This window comes from Micromys minutus (genome assembly GCF_963924665.1).
Source record: "Micromys minutus genome assembly, chromosome: 32".
NCBI classification, from domain to species: domain Eukaryota; kingdom Metazoa; phylum Chordata; class Mammalia; order Rodentia; family Muridae; genus Micromys; species Micromys minutus.
The window spans coordinates 422,474-442,810 of NC_137967.1; the positions used below are offsets into that span (position 1 = coordinate 422,474).

Sequence of the window (20,337 nt, forward strand, 5' to 3'; positions counted from 1 at the left end):
AACTATTTTGCCCACTTCCTGCCCACATTTTCTCATGGTTACAACTGTCTGGATAAACGCAATCTATTATTGCTACACCTGAGTTCAATCACTGATGACTAGTAAGGACAGAATGCCAATTAGCTGCCTGGATGGAGAGTGATATTTGTGTCTGTTTCTCTTTGCTTTTCACGTCTATTCCTTTGTATTGTTTTATACCCACTTCTGAGGATGCTATCATGGTGTTTTGCATTTTTAAAAGTAGCTGCACATTTACTATAAAACCTACCCACATGATAAAATGAATTCATCACACAAATATTCATTGTGAGGTATTTTTGAAAATAGGTGATTTTAAATGTCACATAAATTTTATTTCCATTGCTTCCTGAATCATGAGGTATTCCAAGACTTGTTGTATATTTTCTAGTTATGTTTTATTATTCTTTTTGTTGGTGTAGACAAAGAAAGTAAATGATTGTATCTTTATTTCTTTGAAGTTTATTAGTTGTGTTTGGTTTTAGATTGTACATGATAAGACATTTAAAATGTTTGAATGTGAGTTAAAAGAAGTTTTTTTCCCATTTCCTGAGAACATTTTATAGAAATAAATTACATCTAATTTGTTGAGCATGCTTTTTGAGTGGTTTATTGCTTCACTAAACTTAGGGATATCTTTTGTCTGTATAGTGGTCTGTTTCTGTTTGTCCAAGAAATATTTTCCTATAACGTCTGAGATGCTTAATCCTGTCAGTTCAACTGGTCTTAAAAACACTACTAGAAACACACTTCTGGATGTTTCTAGGTAAGTTTACCTCAGATGGAAGGCACCTACATGATATGGTTCCTAACTGAATAAAAGTGAGTGAATTGATAACCCAGTATTCATGCCTCCTGACTACAGATGCAATGAAGCCAGCTGCCTCGTGTTCTGTTGCCATGATTTTCTCATGGTGATAAATCAAATCTTTAGGCAGTAAGCCCAAACAAATCCCACCTTCCTTAACATGCATTGGCTGGGTATTTTGTCACATAGATGGAAAATGTAACCAGATTTTACTTGCCAAAATGATAGACAGCAGTAAAACAGCTGAGGTTTCCTTTTGTGACTATTCTTGAAGATCATCATGGTATGATAAACTACAATCCACCTAGCCTGTTTGCTCTCTTTTCTCCTCCATGTCCCCTCCTGATGAGCCCTGGGCTCCCATAAAGTGGAACTTGGCTGCAGATTGGCATAAGCAATAGGAGACACAAGGCTGCTGTGTAGAAGTTTAAGAGCTCTGCTGTTTTATGCCCATGCTTTATGATCCTGCAGACTTTGGTTTGTCCACAGCCAGGCTTCAGGATCACAGACTGTCCCAGACTGTAATTTCAAAAGAAATGCCTTCCTCCATAATATTTATAATTTTGCTTCATTATCTACATCTTGTCTGATCCTATGATCAATCTATAATGCACTTAGAATGGGCTACAATCACTTGACTTCTGAGCACTCTGGCCTTAAAATATATTGGTTGAATGTAATGAAAATACTATCTTTAATAAGTGGGAACTAGAGGTGTAAAGCTACTCAACTGAGAGTCCCCAGATCTGATAAGAAAGGACAGGATTAGAACAGCACTAGAGTATTGACTGCTCTGATTCTAAGTGACTTTGTGCAACTCATGGAAGGCCAGGCTTCCTGTTTTGGAGTCTCTGTCAAAGTGCTTTTCACAATTTCTCTAGATCCATCAGCTACTCCTGATTGACTCTGCCCTTTGAGAGTAATTCAGTGACATTCTGAGCTAACACTATGAGTGGGTGTGTTCAGAAGTCTCTGACAAACAACATATTTTATGACAAGCCTTCTTAAAAGTTCTTCATTTAAGAAATTAGCTCTAAATCTAAGCCAATACAGGCAGCACTAAATGAAGTAAGATGGTTTACAAAACAAAGCCTCCAAAGTTGGGTAGGGAAGATAGATGGGGAGAGAAGGAGAAGCTGTAGCATAGGGAATGAATGAAGTTATCAAATAATGAAATGGAGAAAAATGAAAGAATATTTGTGTCAACATATTTAAAATAATTTGCTACTTTAATCACTGAGTAATTTGGCTTTTTGAGGTCGATAACTAAGGACAACTTTTTCTGAATACCAATGTACTTCTTTTAAGAGAAAACAGAAGGAAATACAGGAAGGAAAAGGGAAGGGAGAAAAGAGAAAGATAGAGAGGGAGGCAAAGAAAGGAAGAATGAGATGATGGGGTGGGGGGGAAGAGTGGAAGGAAAAAGCAAGCTTGTATACCCTGAGTTAACCTCAGGACACAGCATCTCATATCAGGAAACTGCATCCTGCATCCAATGACAAATTCAGGGGAATAAACACTTGTATTTCACACAGTTTAGGACATACAATACATTATGTTTTAAATGTTGTTAATTTTTACATAATGCTGAAATAATTGACATACTTTAGTTACTATAAAGAAAAGAACATTCAAATTGCAAGAACAATAGTAACACGATAGTTCTATTGATTCCTTGTGACAGAGTTCAAAGCCTGGCAATGCAATGCCTCTCTTCATGGAATCATTCAATTATGTAATAACTATGAGAGGTTTGTCCAAAGCAATGGGTTATCTTCTTGAATGACCAGTACTGTGTTTCTGGAGAGTGGAGTCAATGACTGTTCACAGTACCTCACCCTACAAACACACTTTGCAAATAAAGATTCTCTTTTGACACACAATAATTGTCAATCTGGAATCTCTCCAAATATTCTCTCACCCTTGCTAACTGGCATAGCAATGAGAAGAGATTTGTGTATTCCTACTCATAGCTGTATCCCAAAGAATCCTACATGAGATTCAGAAGAAACAGCTCTGAACTCTTGAAGAAAAAAAAGTGGGTGGGGAGGAGTTGAAATTCAGGAGCCCAGAAACATTACCAAACTCAGATCATTTCATTTAAGACAGTCCCCTCCCTTTGACGCCTAAAGTAAGTGGTGTGAAGAATTTCGGGTTTTGTGTAAAAAGAATCAATGAAGATGATGATGACTTTGCAAAAAGTTCTGTAGTTTGGGGCTTTAGCACTTGAAGACTAACTGCTTGTTTGACTAAAGGATCAGCCCAGCATACATCTGGTGTCAGTTCCGTCTAGCTTAGCATTTCTATATCAGCCAAAGTGGTAGGTGAAATGAAGCAAATCTGCTGGAACAAACTACACCTGATTTTGGCTAACAGTCTTTCCAAAAAGTGACTTTAGTATCTCAGAGTCATGAAGCCAAAAGAAAGTGCTCAGTGAGAAATCACAAGGCAAATGTGATGTATCTGTCAATGCATTTGAAAGTTAAGACACAAATAAAGCTTAAGATGTGCTTGCTGTAGAATAAACTCCAGCTTTGTTAGTTTCTACAATTTGGATATTCAGTGCTTGCCTTTTGAACCTATAGTATATGGGCATCTTTCCAAGTCAGCTTTGTCCTTATTTTGCAGTCTAGTTTCATAATATTTTCAAGCCACAAAACTAAAACAAATTTCTAAAACAAACACTATAATCTTTCTTTTAAAAAATTAGCACCATGAAGAAAGCAATGTACACTGTGTGTGGCAAGCATAGTGGTGACGGTGTGATTTGACAGGCTACAAGAACCTGACCTGTGGCTTGAATCATCCTCAAGACAACTGATTGTCTTATGCTGACCATCTCCACAGAACAAAATTATCTTTCAATTATGAAATCATTTCAAGTGACCCAAAACATGTTCACAAAATTTACCTAGTATATGACAAATCAATATTGTGAATAATGTGATGTGCTCTTTTATCATTTTATTAAATCCATAATCCCTAGTTCTAGATACTTAATATCTATCAGTAGTGAGTTAATACTGTGATATCAATTATTCTGTAAAATAGTGTTATTGGTAATTGAACACTATTAAAAATCTTGTGATCAAATTTCTTTTTTTGTATGTATGCGATTTAAAAAATACTCTTTTATAGCTGAATTTTAATTTAAATCTAAAGATTAGAGAACACTATAGCTGTACTGTTTCCCACTCTAGTGGTAAGTTACATCCAGACATGTGATATCTTATTAACTGAACCAACGACAAGAACTGAGGTATATTCATATAGCCCTAATGTGAAAGGAATCATTTAACAAATAGACATTTTCCCATCTATCACCTTCTCACTTTGTCGATTATGTTTTGGTGATAAATTTGGTGCTCACAACACTGACATTTTCTCTAAGAGAAGACATGTTGACATCTGAAATGTTGTAGCATGTCAAATCAATAATCATCTAGACATTCCTCATGTGTCCAGGGCATAGAAAGAAGGTACTGGACATTAAAGAATGATGTAGCCCATGAAAAGAGTATGAACTTACAGGGTTTAGAGTTTCCTTAGAGCAAAAAGAGTCACATTTTGTAAAGTTTGTGCCCAAATTATACAAATGAATAGAGCTAAAAAAGGCTTCATGATGCAAAAATCAGCATTTCAGAGAAATTTTAAAAGTTTCACTTTATAATCAAATGAGTTAATCTCTATGTGTTGTCTTGAATTCCTTAACTCTTAAGAAGACATGCTAGCTTCACACAATGCCTGCACTTAAAAGACCTGCAGCCACCATAGTATTGAAAGCACTCAACAGAGCAGAGACACTACCTTTAAAAACTGTCTTTTATAAAAATTCATTTAGTCTCATGGAAAAAGGCATTTTGCCTTTACCAGGAAAAGCTATCTGGGATTTTGACTGAAGCTAACTTTCACCTGACATCATTAAGAGCATACTGCTGCTATGATTTTTACCCAGTGTTTGTTATTAGATCAGATTTCCCAAGACTTCCGATTTTGGCTTTCATTTGTACATTTTACAACAGCAGATGTTTTTATGACTTGGTGGGTCTCTTTGATATCTTTCTCTTTGAAACAACCTTTTCCTTGCCAGGAGGGAGATGGAAAACATTCAGCAGGAGACAGTAGAGATGTACAGTTGCTCTGGGTAGTGACAGAGCACCTGGTCCCCTGGGCCATGGTTTCATTTTAAGTAGCAACAATCCATGATTCCCCAGATGCTGAATCCACAGGATCCACCTGTAACTGTTTACAGGACCCCAGCGAGTCCTGCAATCGCCCAGTGGATTGCCAGTCTATATTCTCTTCTTATAGCACACTGCCAGCCTCTATTAAAGTACATAAAGACGCTGAGTCAAAAATAAAAGAAGGGAAGAAAAACAATTGGCTACATGGCTTCCGCCTGAAACCCAGAGGCAACAGTGGACAGAGAAGGGGCACGAAGCTTCTCCACTTATGTGTGGATTAGACTGAAGTTTTGTCCTCCATGGAACTGTTTTCATCTACTGAAATATTCTTCATGATGTTACTATATTCAACATCCAAGTTTTCTTTCAACTTGTTGAGCTCGAAGTCATGAATAATTTTGACAGTCATTAACTTTTCTCGTTTGATTTTCTCCACAACATCTTTGGGAACATCTGGTATCATCCAGGCCAATAAAAATTTAACCAGAAACACGATATGCTAAGAGAGAGAGATAAAAGATGACCAATCAGACATACTGTTAGGATCATCAAGAATTTATCAAGGAGTCCTTATAGGTCCCCTGAGAATCTGATAAATTCTGTTGGACATAAGAAGCATAAAGTTTACCATATTTGTATGTATATATGCACACATATTTGTATGTATATATGCACACATATTTGTATGTATGTATGTATGTATACCCAAATATGCATGCTCATATGTGTGCTTTTCCTGCAATTTTCCCACTAACAATGGAATTAAATAAATGTATATTTATTTTATATTTAAATAACCAATTAGAGAAATTGATCATGCCTATTTAAAAAACAAACAAAGAAACAAAATACAAAAAAAAGCTCCACTTTATCTGTGTCCCATCCTAAGAACCTAATAAAGCTTCTCTAAAATAATCCCAGCTTCCTTTAGAAACGAAAGCCCACACTCAACCATGTAATTGGTCACTTAGTGTGAAGTGAAAACCTAAGGAATCCCAGCCACTTTATTTTAGATGATTAGAACACTTTAAGGAATGAAGGGGCCAGGTCTTCTGAGGACATTAGTGTAGGGCAGAATTGAAAACAAGATAGTTTGATATTTCTACGTGGAGCCGTAGAATGTTCAGGAAGTATGGGAAGAGGTTTTATTTTTATACCAGAAAGCCATGAACACAGGGCCACAGTCTGTGGCATAGTGTGGAGTTCATACCTACTTCGTTAAAATCTTTTTCTGTCTCTCTGAGTGTCTTTCTTTCTCTTTACTAATGGGCTTAAAATTATGATTAAAATGTTTTAATATGTGACTGGCTGATGACTCGGTGGTTAAGAGAACCAGTTGCTCTTCCAAAGGGCCTGAGTTCAATTCCCAGTTCCACATGTAGGTAACAAATGTAAGTCTGACTTCTGGGGATCGGGCACCATTTTCTGGCCTATGTGGGCACTTTGTGCAAGTGGTACACAGGCATACATGCAGACAAAACACCCATAGACATAAAATGAAATTAAAACAAAATGAAATACATATAAGAAGAATGCTTTAATAAACTGTTGAAGCCTCTGGAGAAGTCAACACCAGGCTCTTGGGTGCCTTTGGATGTTCTTCAAGTTTTAAAATTACTTCAAGAAGAGGACGTTTTATGTGTGTGTGTGTGTGTGTGTGTGTGTGTGTATGTATGTATGTATAATTTTGAGGAGTAGGAGAAAGATGATGGTTTATATATGAAGACAGTGTCAAGTGTGCTCTCTTGTTTGTGACATGCCATTCTAAGATGCCAACAATTATAGCCTAGCACTAAAATATGCACTTAAAAGCTGAAAGTTTGAATACTTATTTCAAGATTGTCAAAATTAAGGTTAAAAAATTAATGGACAAAACTTTAGGAGTGTTATGGAACAGAGCATTCAGAGCATGTGTTCCAAAAATCATTCTTTTCCTGACCTTGCTGCCATTTCCTTTACCTTTCTGTTGTCAAGGTGCATTTACCAATTATATGTGAGTAACAAGCTCCTATGGAGACATTGCAACTCATGACAACAAATGATCTATTTAAGAGAGGTGAAGAAGCAAACTTCTTCATGACAGGTGTGTTTAGAAACAGTTGCTTTGGAAAAGAGATAGGCAGGAGATAAGAAAGATAAGAAAGAGATGAGGAGAGTCCAGGTCAACTTACTTCCATTACTATGATGAAGGACATTTTGGCAGCAAGGACATGCCAGAACTGTATGTTATGATTATACTTTTCCTCATGATCAGGAGGGTACCTATAATCTCTGTACCTAAATAGAAAAAAAGAACAAAAATGAACCGCAGGCAGGTGGACATCTAGGTATAGAGAGATGATCTATGGTAGATTAATAAGATAAAAGATAGACAAGTGATGGAGAGACTGGTAATCTAGGATAGATACAGATGACAAATAGTTGATAGATGATAGTTAGGTAAACAGACACAAGCATCTAGTTAGATGACAGATAGATAATCTGATTAATAAATAGGTAGATAGGTGATAGATATAGATGACAGGTAGACAGAATGACAGATGGATGACAGACAGGATCTAAGGAAAGTTTAATAAAGAGACCTGACATAGTTTTGATTATTTCTTTAGGAGATTGGGTACCAATGCAGGTCACAAGAAAATAACAGATAATGTTAAACCTTTTCCTATTTATACAGCTCTGGGCTTGTGCTACTTACCCACTGTACATCTCTAATAGGAGATAAACTAGAGAAACTTCTTTAGTCTAATGAAAACTTCTCTCAGCAGAGAGCAAGTGACTATTAAATATTTTTGAAATACTCTTCCTATCTGACTTACTATGTGGACCCCTTCTGGTTCCCTGGGACTCTGTTTTCCTTTAGATGTACTGATGAGGCAATGCTCTCTTTCTGAACTATGTTGAGTGCTCAAATTTTCAGATTACTCTCTACTACAAAGACACCAGACTGATGTTCTTTAAAACGCAGTCTGGCTTTTACAAAGTAATGAAACCAAGAAATCAGATAGCGGAAATCTCTGTCTAGAGAAGGAGCCACAATCCCTTATTATCCATGTGTCCTGTAGATTCATAGCTTTGTTTTTTTCTGACTGTTCTGTAACGGTTTTCTTGCTTTATTAGAATCTCCAAGGAAGAATTCAGGGTAAGATTGAAATTAAGATTAAGAGCTTTTGTATGTAGATATGTGTGCATTTGTCTATTGGTCTGATATCTATCTGCCATCTATTTATGATTTATCTATTACCTGTATGTATCATTTATTTCTATTATCTATATATCATACAATATCTCTGCTTATCAATCCATTTATTTAGCCTTCTATCTATTAATATGTCTATCTTTATCATATATTATACCATCTGCCTATTTATATTTATCATCTATCAATTATATATCTATCATATATATTTTTCTTCAATCTTTACTATGTCTATCGCCCATCATTTCTATGTCTATCAATTTATCTTCATTATTTATCTCCTTATACCATCCTCCTTATACTATCCATGTCTATTATCTATATATCTATGATTTTATGTATCTTTGTATCTACATATGTATCTATGTACCTATATATGTATATATGTACGAATGCATGTATTTAAATATGTATCTATCAATCTATCTAATTTCTATTTTTCTATCATTTACCTACCAAACTACTTGTCTCTCTTCATCAACCACCTATAATCAATATATGTCTACTATTAAACCACCTAGTATTGACAATTATTTTTATATTTTATGGTATAAAGATCCTCACAGAACATGATACACTGGGTATGGTAGTAACATTTCATATGCCCTCTCATATTCTATGCTGAGGAAAACCTTTAAGTGGGATGATGGCTGATGGACTGGCTACATTAATAAATATATATTATATAATACATATTTTATTACATATATGTTATATATTATATATTATTGTTGTTTCTCCATTTCTTTGTATATATTCTGAGAATAAATGCTAAAATTTAAGTAATTAACTATACTGACTTATAGAATTGTTATGGATTAAGTCCAGGGAGCATGGGCTAGATAGTGAGCAATATTTTCAGGAATAATTCAAAAATAGAAAATTATTTAAAAATAATATGACTTCTATCCATAATGTCCCTTCCTTTTACACAGTCTGTCATGTTGTATGATGTGTGAATTCCAGAGCTAATACATGGTATCAACCCAAGAAATGTGTTGTCTGAAGGAAACCTTTTAGAAAATAGGACACCCATTAGGAAAAAGATAATTTACAAAAGACATTAAAAGTACAGTGCTAAGACCTAGATAGAAGATGACCTGCAGGTGATGAAGTCTCTTTTCCCCTTGGGCGCTGTGTGGTTTGGAAAGTCAGCTATCAGGAACACTGACAGGCTGTTATTGACATATCCTTTCAAGGGCTCTGTGGCATTCTTTGAGTAGGCATAGAAGAAAACTAATCGGGGTATGATGTCAGATGTGAATGAGACAATGAAGGCCTGATGGGAAAAGGGAGAGAAAGATGATGAGCTTAGCCAAGTGCTCAAAGTATGACTTGCATACAAGCTCACTTTCATGAGCCACATGAACATGAGATGACTAAAATACCAGTCTAAAACACACAAAGGCTCATAGGCAGCCTGGGATTTGTCTTCCAGGATTTTTTTCATTGCTAATCTGTACCACTACCTTGGAGCCTGATACATTAATGGACATTTGATGACTATTTATTACATTATTCAGTAAGTAAATTGCAGAAATAAATTTTATACTATTACTTATGTTTTAATGAATATGCATTGCATGTATTAATTAGACCAACATGAAATAATTATGTAAATCTAACAATATATTAAAATTCAATGACTTAGATGACATTATCTAAACATTTTAATTTTTCACAGATACTCTATTTTATGTCCAACAGCAATGCTTTGGTGGCTGAGCAATTATCACACCTGAGAATGTGTCTGCCATGGAAGCATGAGGCACCTAAGTTTGATTCACAGAATCCATGTGAAAATGTGAGGTACCATTCATTTGTGGTCCCATCTCTGAAGAGACTTGTGTATATCATATTTCAAGGGTTTGACAGGTGAGTTGCCAACCAGAAGTTTCTTGTTTTAGTGCCAGACTGTCTGTGACTGAGTCAGGCTCTAGTATAAGCACTGCCAATGAGGTCCTTCGAAATAATCAAATGTTATAATGGTCTACTTGTATTGCATTATCTGATTTTGGTTGTGATTTTTTAAAAATAAACTGCCAGTACTTTTCTAAGATAATACAGGACATATCACTAGAGGCACACACACACTCACACACACACACACACACACACACACACACACACACATACACATTTATATTGAATCTATAGGCTTACTTTAAAAAATAGAATTTTTCTATTTAAAATCTTAACTTTTTAAAAATATGTTTTTTCTGTTTACAATTATAGAAATAACACTATAATATACATCAAACATATTAGGATATCAAGAACATAAAGCTGAAGGGGAAGGTAGGGAGGGCATGGAAAAATTCGAGGGAAGAAAAAGAATATGATCCTCCCTCATACTGATTACAACATTATGCCCAACAATGTGCTTCAGAGGGCTGGGAGTTCAAGACTGGTATGGACGAGATTTCAAGCTTCTGTTGCTAATATATTTTTTTTTTCTGGTCCGAGCAACACTTTCTTTTCCAGACACTCTATGTATCCTCTGCCCTGTTAAATTTGACAGTAGAAAGCTACGTTACTGAGTTAATTAACTTTTTCATTGTCTGTAAAATAAGGATGTAGATATTAAGGTTCTGTGAATCATTGAATTGATAATATCTTGGAATATATGATAGGCCAAAGATTGATACCCTTGGCTTAGGTCAGAGCTTTGTTTTCATGGTGCTGTGGCAGTTGAATTAATGTGATTTGGTATAAAAAATTAAATTGTATAAACAAAATCAACCACTGAATTTTCCCTGGTAGCACACTGAACTCTTTTCAATTGGAAAATGTACTATGCTTTAACCATTTCTTCTTTGGATGATTAAAGTCAATCTAATGGAAATTGGTTAAAGGATAACTATCACCTTCCAAATTCAGTTTGAATGATCTTTACTTATTTAAAGTGAAGCGACACAAGAGCAAAAAGTTAATAATCTTCCAAGATTTCATAACTACGAAATAGCTAAGTCAAGAACTGAACTTATATGTCTTTGCTGCTCCAAAGCATGTTTTTTTTTGTTTTGTTTTTTATTTTTTTTGTTTTTGTTTTTGTCCTTGGTTTTGCCATGGCTTATGTACCTGATTAACACATCCACTGTCCTTAAAAAGAATCCCCTTTGTCTGGGCTAGGAGAGAGATAGGCAGGGATAGGGGAATCCATTTGTATCTCTGTGTGTTTTTGTATCTACGTGTGTATTTGTTTGTATATTTTTATATACATATGTATATAATCACTCCTTGACTGCATTGTTCAAGCATGTTCCAATATCACTGATTTTCTGCCTAGATTGGTGAAATCTGTAAAACAACATCATGAAATTCCAATGAGAAAGTACTGTTTTTTTCTTTCTTCTTTTTTATTTTATATAAAATAACATTTAGGATAGCTTGTCCTTATAAAGAATCATTGTGATGTAATCAGTGCCAATGAGGATTGAGTTAGGTGCCATTTACACTTCATCCCAACAGATAGAAAAAGAAATGCAAAGTTGCCCCACAGAAAGAGGCACACTTACATTAGTTGCAACAGAAACGATGGCCATTCCGTAAAGTATGTCTTGCCAGACACCTATGGAGTGAGCTTTCGCTGCGACAGGTCTCCTATACTGAGTTGTCAGCTTCCAGGCATCCACTCGGATTCCCATAATGTTGTTCAAGAGAGCAAACAGAGGTGCCAGGGGAAAAGAGGCCACAAACAGTGTGACAAACCCGAACTGGATAACTAAAGAGATACAGGTCATCCATCATTATGATGCAGAGAGAAGGCCCATTCATCCAGTTCCTGCCACCTGTGCACTCAGCACTTTTTAGCTGCTTTGTTAGGAAGTGAGTAATGCTGATTCACCTCTCCTTGCTTTTTAAGGAACCAAACAAATAATCTGAGAAAGAGGCAGTATGGGTTTTCAAGATGTTAGTTTCAGATCTTCACATGGAAAACTAGTTAATCTGTTTAACTTCAGGATCTTCAACACTAAAACTAAATGTAGCCAATGAGCCCACTGAACAATTATCTCATGACTAAAAGAATAAATGTGAGTTTTCAGTATAAACTAAATCTTGGTTGGCTCTCAATGCACACAAGTTAATTATGTTATTCCACATCTTTAAGTCAGTACCAACTTCTGCCTGTGTATATACATTCATTCAAAACTTATACAGTGAGAAAATGCTTTATCACCATACAAAGCAATATCTACCTCTTGTACTCCTAAACTGCATAAAATAAGATTTCTCATCTCTTTGTGCAATGATGTATGCAGTATTATCTAACTAAGACCATATAGTATAAAGTACATTGTGATAATATTCATTTATCTTGAAGGATAAAACTGTTTTCTATCATAGTGACATATTTTAGATGAAAAATATAACATTATCTAATAAACAGTAATCACTTAATGATTTTCAGATCACATCTTCTGTTGTACCCTGATTTTCGTAATAAATACATAACTGCCCTCTATAGCTTCATCAAGGCAGGGGATGTCTGTGAACAGAAGTGCCCTTGAAAGACCACAGAAGCAGCCTAAGCACCAGCCATCTAAGATCTCACCTCAGTGTGCCTTCTTTGTTTAATCACCAGGACAAAGAAAATGAACCCATTTTCTCCACCTATCCATCCACCCAGCTATCCAACAACCATCTATCTTCCATCAATCTGCTGTCCATATATAAATACAGCTGTCATCTGTAAATATATATATTCATCTGCTATCCATACATATCTCTGCAATTAATTCACCCACCAATTAATTCACCTATCTTTATGCTATTCATATATCCACCCACCATATGTGTATGTGCCATCCATTCATTTACCCACCTATATCTATCTACCATCCATCTACACATAAACAAAATCACATATCCTTCTATCTTTCAGTATTCATATGTCTTCCATCATTTATACATCTGCATATATGGATCATGTATCCACCACACTTTCATGAATACATTCAACTAATCATCCATCTATCCATTCATCATTTTCACTCAATAATATCAGGCATCTACTATACATAAAGAAATTGCAAGAAATGAAACTATTCCTTTTATTAGTGTTGATGCTGCCTCAGAATGATGATTGCAAATTACCTGTTTCCAAGTATTCATAGAACAGCCCAAGATGTCCATAAACCTGAAGGTCATGATCTTGCTCCCAACGACTATACAGTTTCTCAGAGTTGGTTCGTGTTCTTCGGCGTCTCCACCAATTAAAAAGCAAGCTGCCAGAAAGGATAAAAGTTGACATAGGAAGAAAAAAGTCAGAGAGCCAGTATGTTAAGTCTGGAAACTATCAGAAAAAGAGACTAAATACCTTTACAATAGAAGATAATGCCCAAATAAAAACCTAGTATAGTTTTTTTCCACACTTGGTGATGCAGAGAAGGCAAGCATCTCTCACTGTACTTGCTAACTCCAAGATGTGTGAATAGAGCATATTAAGAGGAATGGTCAGGGCTTTAGAGCAATGACCAATTTCCATGCCTCTGAATGCTCAGGAAACATTCACAGAAATGAGAAATTTAGTGTAACAGAAAATGTACATGAAAGGAAAAGCAGAGGCGTATTTAAGTAAATGCAATATATTACAAGACACTAACCAACCAGATTCTATACTTTATAAGGTAGATTATAATAGTATTGGATTGTGCCAAGGAATAAGTTTGTTTTTAACTAGCTAATTGATCAATACAATAGACACACTGAGAGAGTTAAGGTTAAATACAAAAGCACTTGGTATGAAATACATTCTAAAGTTTGCTTGTAACAGCTAATCCTAGAACCAAGTTAGCTCAATCTGATTAAAAGAGACCAACAAAACTGATGCAAATGTGTGAAAAGCATTTGAAATAAAAACCAAAGTGAGAATGTGCATGGTCATATCCAGTGAATGATATGAAATAAATCAATGATATAAAACAAGCACTGAGTTGTGGTTATTAAACAAAATGTGTTGCTGCTGGATAGTAGATCCTTCAGGTACTAAGTTTTTGGAGCAGAAGAAAAGAAACATGTTCACAGTTTTTTCAAAATGAACAAGCAAACAAACAAAAACAAACTATCAAAGATCCAAGACAATAATACAGGATGCTCAACTTGAATTTCAAAGTCTGAATTTTTATGCATTTAAAGCATTAGCTTCCAACCAGAATGATTTTGTCAGGGAAGCTTTGCAATACTGAGAAATATTTTTTCAGATGTCACAATGGGGAGGAGATAGCCAAACACCATCTCATGGTAACTTCAAGAATGCATCTATCCTGCAGTGCAAATGGCAACATGGAGATGCCTCAGGTAACTCATGACCAAGCAACCTCCTGAGATTACTAAAAAACAAAAGACAAATTGTACAATAAGAACATACTTTCTACACATATACTTAAAAAGAGAAGAAAACAAGAGCTGATTGCTAATGTTATTGAAGCATTACAGCAAATTAAGAAAGAAAGAAAAAAAAAAGATAAGCAGCCAGGTACCAAAGGCATCAAATAGCATGAACAAGTGCACATCTACAAAGGAAATACACACAGCCAGAGAGCCATCCTTTCATGTTAATTAATCAGGTAAATGAAAAATAAGACCCAAAAGAGACAGAGTTCATATGTGCAGGTAGATGAATGGATACATAACATATTGCATGGACTGCAGCAACAACTGTATATTGAAAAGAAAAAGAAAAATTGTTTTTATATAGCTTAGTTCCAAACTGAGACACAAAAAGGAGAAAAAGGGTAGGAGGGCATACAGAGTGCCCCTGTGGCTGTTGCACACACACAACCTCAAACTGGTCAACATTCCAGCATGAAGTAGTGTGTGTGTTTGTGTGTATGTGGTCATGAGTCCTGGCTGGTGGATTCTGGAGAGTGGGAGTCAACTTTCTTTAAAACTGTAGCCCCTGGTAGGTTGACCACTCTCCCTCATGAGTACACGTACAGTATAAACTAAACTAATGCAGCACAGCAAAAAAGAAAGAAGAGCAAGTTAGAAGTTGTAAGTTGATGACAAGGTGATACATGATTGGACAGTAGAGAGTGGGGTGAGACAAAGTTTTTGTAAAGGAGAGAGAAGAGGAAGGAGGAAGAAGTAACATGGAGGCAGACGTAGATGTTTCTGCTCTATATGGATACAGGTTGTTATGAATATTTTATAAGAGATGGAATTGTGCAGGATGATCTGACTTATCTAGGTGGACAAAATTATATTATACCAATTAAATCAGAGTATTTTAGTGTGTTCTTTGATGTGGCAACTTAATTGAGTTCAAAAGAGGGTGTAGTGGTAAGACAAAAAAGACCAGGCATGGCAACAACCTGCCTAGGGAAAGTGAGTGAAAACAGCACTCAGGGGTGATCATGGACCACCTAGATCAAAAGTAGCCAAGGCTGCTGTGCTAGAGAAAGAGCCTTGGCATAAGGCTCCACACTGGAGTGGCTCCTGCGGAGTGAAACCATAGGACCAGATGCAGCAGATTTATTTTTAATATTTACTGCAAGAAGAAGTGGATGGCAAGATAGAGAGTAGTGGCTCTAAGAAGAGTTGAGGGAAAAGCAGAGTAAATAGGCTTAAAGTACATCCACATGTGCAATTCTCAAAGAACCAATGCAAATTCTATATTAAAAATTTAAATTACAAAGTCTAATATGCAATTTGTAGATTAAACTACTGAAAATCTAATATGTTGATTCCCCAGTTAAATCTTGGCAGCTTCACTCAAGCAGCAGAAATGCACATTTAAATGCTCCACTCAGTGTGAGGTTCACACCTTTAATCTTAGCACTCTAAGCTGATGGATCTCTGGGAATTGTATGTTCCAGGTCAGTCAGAGCCATATGGTGAGATGCTCAAAGGGGGATTCCCCCCAAAAAAGTTATAGTGAAACATCATGCTGTACTCAGAAAATATGTATATGCTAGTAAGTATATACAAGTGCCATTTGTCACTGAAAATAAGACTAAAAAAATAAAAGCTTTGATGGCTACACAATAAAATTAACACAACCAAAGACTTTATTACAGAGACATCCTGCACTGTTCACTGAACATAAATTATTTCTGTTTTCTTAGACATTTTTCTGACAAAGATAACAGTAATAAACATACTCATCTTATTAAATCAAAGATGCAATAGGTGAGTCATACGTACGGTTGACAGGCTTCATTGATGTTTACAAAAATCTGTTTCCCAATCATGATGATGGTTAGCTGGGTGGTCAGCTCTATCAGGCAGCCTGCAGAAGCACACTGTTGATAACAAGATAGGAGATAACAGAGATGGAGGAGGAGAAACAGAATATTGCAACATCTGGAATATCTGAAACTCAAGAAGTTATAGTCAGGAGTTATAATATGATCAGGTAAGGCAGTGATGGAATTCAGGAGCCAATCAGGCCTTACAGACCATTTACTCATGAAGCTGCATCACATCCATTTATATACTCTGCTGGAGTGTACTTCTTAATCTTATTCAAACAACAACAACAACAAAATATGAATCCTTATGTCTGTCTGGGCTAGGGTTAAAAGGTGGTATGATTTTCATGTGACCAGTTTGGGAAACACTGGTCATGTCTAATGAGTCATAGAAGAGCCCCTTTTGATTCATGAGTCTTTGCTGTATGCTTTCAGAAATAAAAGTCTTATTCTACTTACTTTATGTTTTACTGCCAAACCCTAGACAGGCTCTTTGATAGTGTCAATTTTCATCCTGTTAGAATGTAGTAGAATCACCTGGGCAAAGAGCCTCTGGACATGCATATGGAGGATCTATGTTAGTAATTGAAGTGAGAAGACCTGCCCCCGGTGGGTGGCACCATTCCCCAGCTGGAATCCTGGAATGTATAAGTGGAGAAATATAGCTGAGTAGCAGCAGGCATTCATTGCTCTCTGATTTCTAACTGTGGAGGAGATCTAAACAGCTGCTTCAAGCTTCTGGTGCCTTGAATTTCCTGCCTTGATGGACTGTACTCTTGAATAGTAAGAGGAAATAAACCCTTTATCCTTTAAGCTGATTTTGTCAGTGTATTTTAGCATAGCAACAGGAAAAGAAGCCAAGATAGATCCCAAATCAAGTTTTGTTCAAAGAAAACTCAAATATCTAACAAGATAAAATTGATCAATGAATATAGTGTCAGGGGCCATCTAGGATAGGCTAAAAATTTAACAAGAGACTTTCTGGATATGGTCCATTGTTTTCATGGCTCTGATGGGTAAAACTCTGAATTGCAAGGCCTTCAGAAATCTCATCTCAGGATTGAGTCTTGTTATTGTTATGTTTTTCCTGTCATTATTAAGTTAGTTTAATAATTCTTGGAAATTAGCCTACCCTATTGGGCAGATTTTGTGCCAATCAACAAAGATGCAGTCTCTAGTAGTAAAATATATAGTATGAAAACTGTAATAAGAGTCCTGAAATCCTTCATGTACTACAGGCTAATTGCAGTCAGATAAAAAGCAGACTTGGAACTTATTTACAATCAGGGAAAACAATCCTTCTAGCTTATCTGTGAAACCATTATCTGATAACTGTAGATTTATGCTAAGTCAATACATGATTGGATAGGGAATGAAGGTGGGAAAAAGAAAAAGGAAAGGAAACAGAAGAGGAGGAGTCAGAGGAGGAGAAGGAGAGGAAGAAACAGGAAGAGGAGGAAGGTTAATGGCAAGTGATAAAGGATCTCCTGGGAGGGGAATAGAGAGTGCAGCGGAAAATCTGCCCAAAATAGATGCACAGATTGTTTTCTTAATTACTGAGTTGTCTTTTCATTGAATGGGTTTATTTGGGTTGAAGAGGATATTTAAACAAATTGGTGATTTGGGTTGAGAAGGATATTGCAACAGACAACTAAAGGTAATAAACTGGAAATGTACAATTTTCTGTAGGTGCAAGGACAGAAAATAAAATAGTGACTTGATTTATCTATACAAAACTTCAAAATTAGTGAGACACAAGGCAGGTGATTTGCCTCTTGACAAAAACATGCTAAGTTATGATATAAGAATTATTGCTCTATATTTGGTTGTGAGCCTATTCTTTAATGGCTAAGTCATCTCTCCCACAGTCTAGATCACCAACCAAGAAGTGTAGCTGGAGGGATCAAAGACTCCAGATACATATGTAGCAGAGGATGGACTTGTCTGATAGAAATGGGAGGGGTTTCCCTTGGTCACAGGAAAGATTGATACCCTAGCATAGGGGGACAGTGTAGCGATGGGGTGGGAGAGTGTAGGTGTGGAGGGGGGACGTTTTCATTCTCCCCTCAAAGGGGAGGGAGAGGGAAGATGTAAGATGGTGGATTGGTGGAGGGGGTAACCGGTAACTGGGATATTATTTGAGATGTAAATGAACAGAAGGATTAATAAAAAGAAATTATTGTTTTAAATCTTTAATGAGCCTGTGGAGCTAATGACAGATAATGAATGTTTAATTGGGCACTAGTCTTAATGTAAACACGTGTAAACATTCCTGCTGAAAATCCTTATTTGATTTATTAAACTAATGTCTTGAACTTGTGATGAACTTGGTTTGGAATGTAAAAACACTTGGAAAACCATATTATCTGTTCTCCTGAGAAAGTATAAGAACTAAGAATGATGACAATAAGGGACAAGATTTCTTTCATTCAGCAATAAAAGGAAAAAGGATGTTTTTCTTTCACCAATAGAGAGATGATCCTTTCTTCTTTCAGCAATAAAGAGGATGAGTTTTTTTTCTTTCTTAGATTTTTTTCTTACTTTCAGCAATAATATCCATAGACAAAATTTTCTCTGAGGAACAAAGCTTGTTATGTTTCATCAAGAGTTAATTTTTTCAGTGCAGGTACTTGCTCAATGAAACTTGCTTGTGGGAGCTTTTGCTTCATCTTCATCCACCGTGTGTGTGTGTGTGTGTGTGTGTCTGTGTGTGTAAATATACATGGACACTTGTGGAATTGATGAGACAACCAGAATGTGTGTGTCTGTGAGTGTATATGTATCTATGCATATTGCCTATGTAAGAGATTTTCTTTTTGCATGTCTGAAATTCTTTTCCTGGCTCTCAAGGAGTTAAGAAAATCTCTTACCTGCACAGTGAGAGGACTTATGGAGAAAAGAACAAAGAGCAAGAATATATCACTTCTTTACTTACACCCCTATCCCACCCACTAAATTACAGATATTAATTGCTTGAAGCCAGCAGATTCTGGATCCAGAATAACAGAAAGTTAAGAAAGGTAAATAAATATCCTTAATAGCAAGCTACTTTTACTCACACAAAACTAATTTTTGTCATCCCTCAAACAGCCAATGCTCAGACCCCCAGTTGCTGCTGTCCAGAGAAAGAACAGATGCCAGACATGCTCCCAGCAATGGAGTCAGTGTCAACTTCTACAACTTGACAATATCTGAGTTAGTGCTAGAGAGAAAGGCAGGTCTTAATTATCTGAGGCCACATATCTGCCCTGGAAGGTAGTTCTTACCTCTTCACCTCTCCATATGTTGAACAAATATGTGTACCTCCCAGGATATCCCACGAACTTCCCTTTAAAGAAGGCCACATAGAAGCAAGATGAGTAATAGTTCACAAACTGGAAGAGAAACATCTTCAGAGTGAGGCTGCTCTCATACTCCTGGTGAGTTCGAGGTATTTCTGCCAATAATAACCATCAAGGATAAATGCATTTCCTTGAATGCTATACTTAGAATGCTATTCATACTATTTTAAAATGTGTGAAAATGCTCTTCACTCTGACCTCAGCCGACCAATGTTAAAGAGTTGCGTGTTTGTGCTGACTTTCTGTTGGTCATGTTGTGTTGACCCCACAGCTGTGAAAGTCTAGGAAGCAGTTGCTACATTTCATTGGTGGGGATTTATCTACGAATAAGACAGTCTGAATGTGCAACTTGAATGCCTACAAGACTGGAAGTACCTGTCCCCATCACTGCTAGACACTACAGAAAATCCCATCATGCGTATCTCTTCTTTGTCCATGGTCAAGCAGGTTAAAACTGGCTAGCTTATGCCAAGGTTTAAGATGTTTCTAACTGCATTATATTTTCCTCTCATGAACTAAACTCTGTCTGCAAATGCTGGCAGAGATAACATGTACTTCTCTCTCCTTAGTTAAAAATGCACTCATAGTTTGT

General features: G+C 36.2%; 1 protein-coding gene across 2 annotated transcripts in view; it reads right to left on the minus strand.

The window, feature by feature from the left end:
- Positions 1-460: 460 nt before the first annotated feature.
- Positions 461-20,337, minus strand: part of ANO5 (anoctamin 5) — a 66,486-nt gene continuing 46,609 nt past the window's right edge. Inside the window, exons 16-22 of one of the 2 annotated variants that reach the window (XM_080908970.1) lie at positions 19,671-19,732; positions 16,358-16,455; positions 13,307-13,437; positions 11,728-11,933; positions 9,310-9,488; positions 7,182-7,287; positions 461-5,509 (exon numbers count right to left, since the gene is read on the minus strand). In XM_080908970.1, coding sequence (XP_080765096.1) covers positions 5,288-5,509; positions 7,182-7,287; positions 9,310-9,488; positions 11,728-11,933; positions 13,307-13,437; positions 16,358-16,455; positions 19,671-19,732 — 1,004 coding nt within the window. In that variant the 3' untranslated portion in view covers positions 461-5,287. Of the gene's footprint in view, positions 5,510-7,181; positions 7,288-9,309; positions 9,489-11,727; positions 11,934-13,306; positions 13,438-16,357; positions 16,456-19,670; positions 19,841-20,337 lie in introns of both variants that reach the window. The other variant, XM_080908969.1, reaches the window with a different exon arrangement.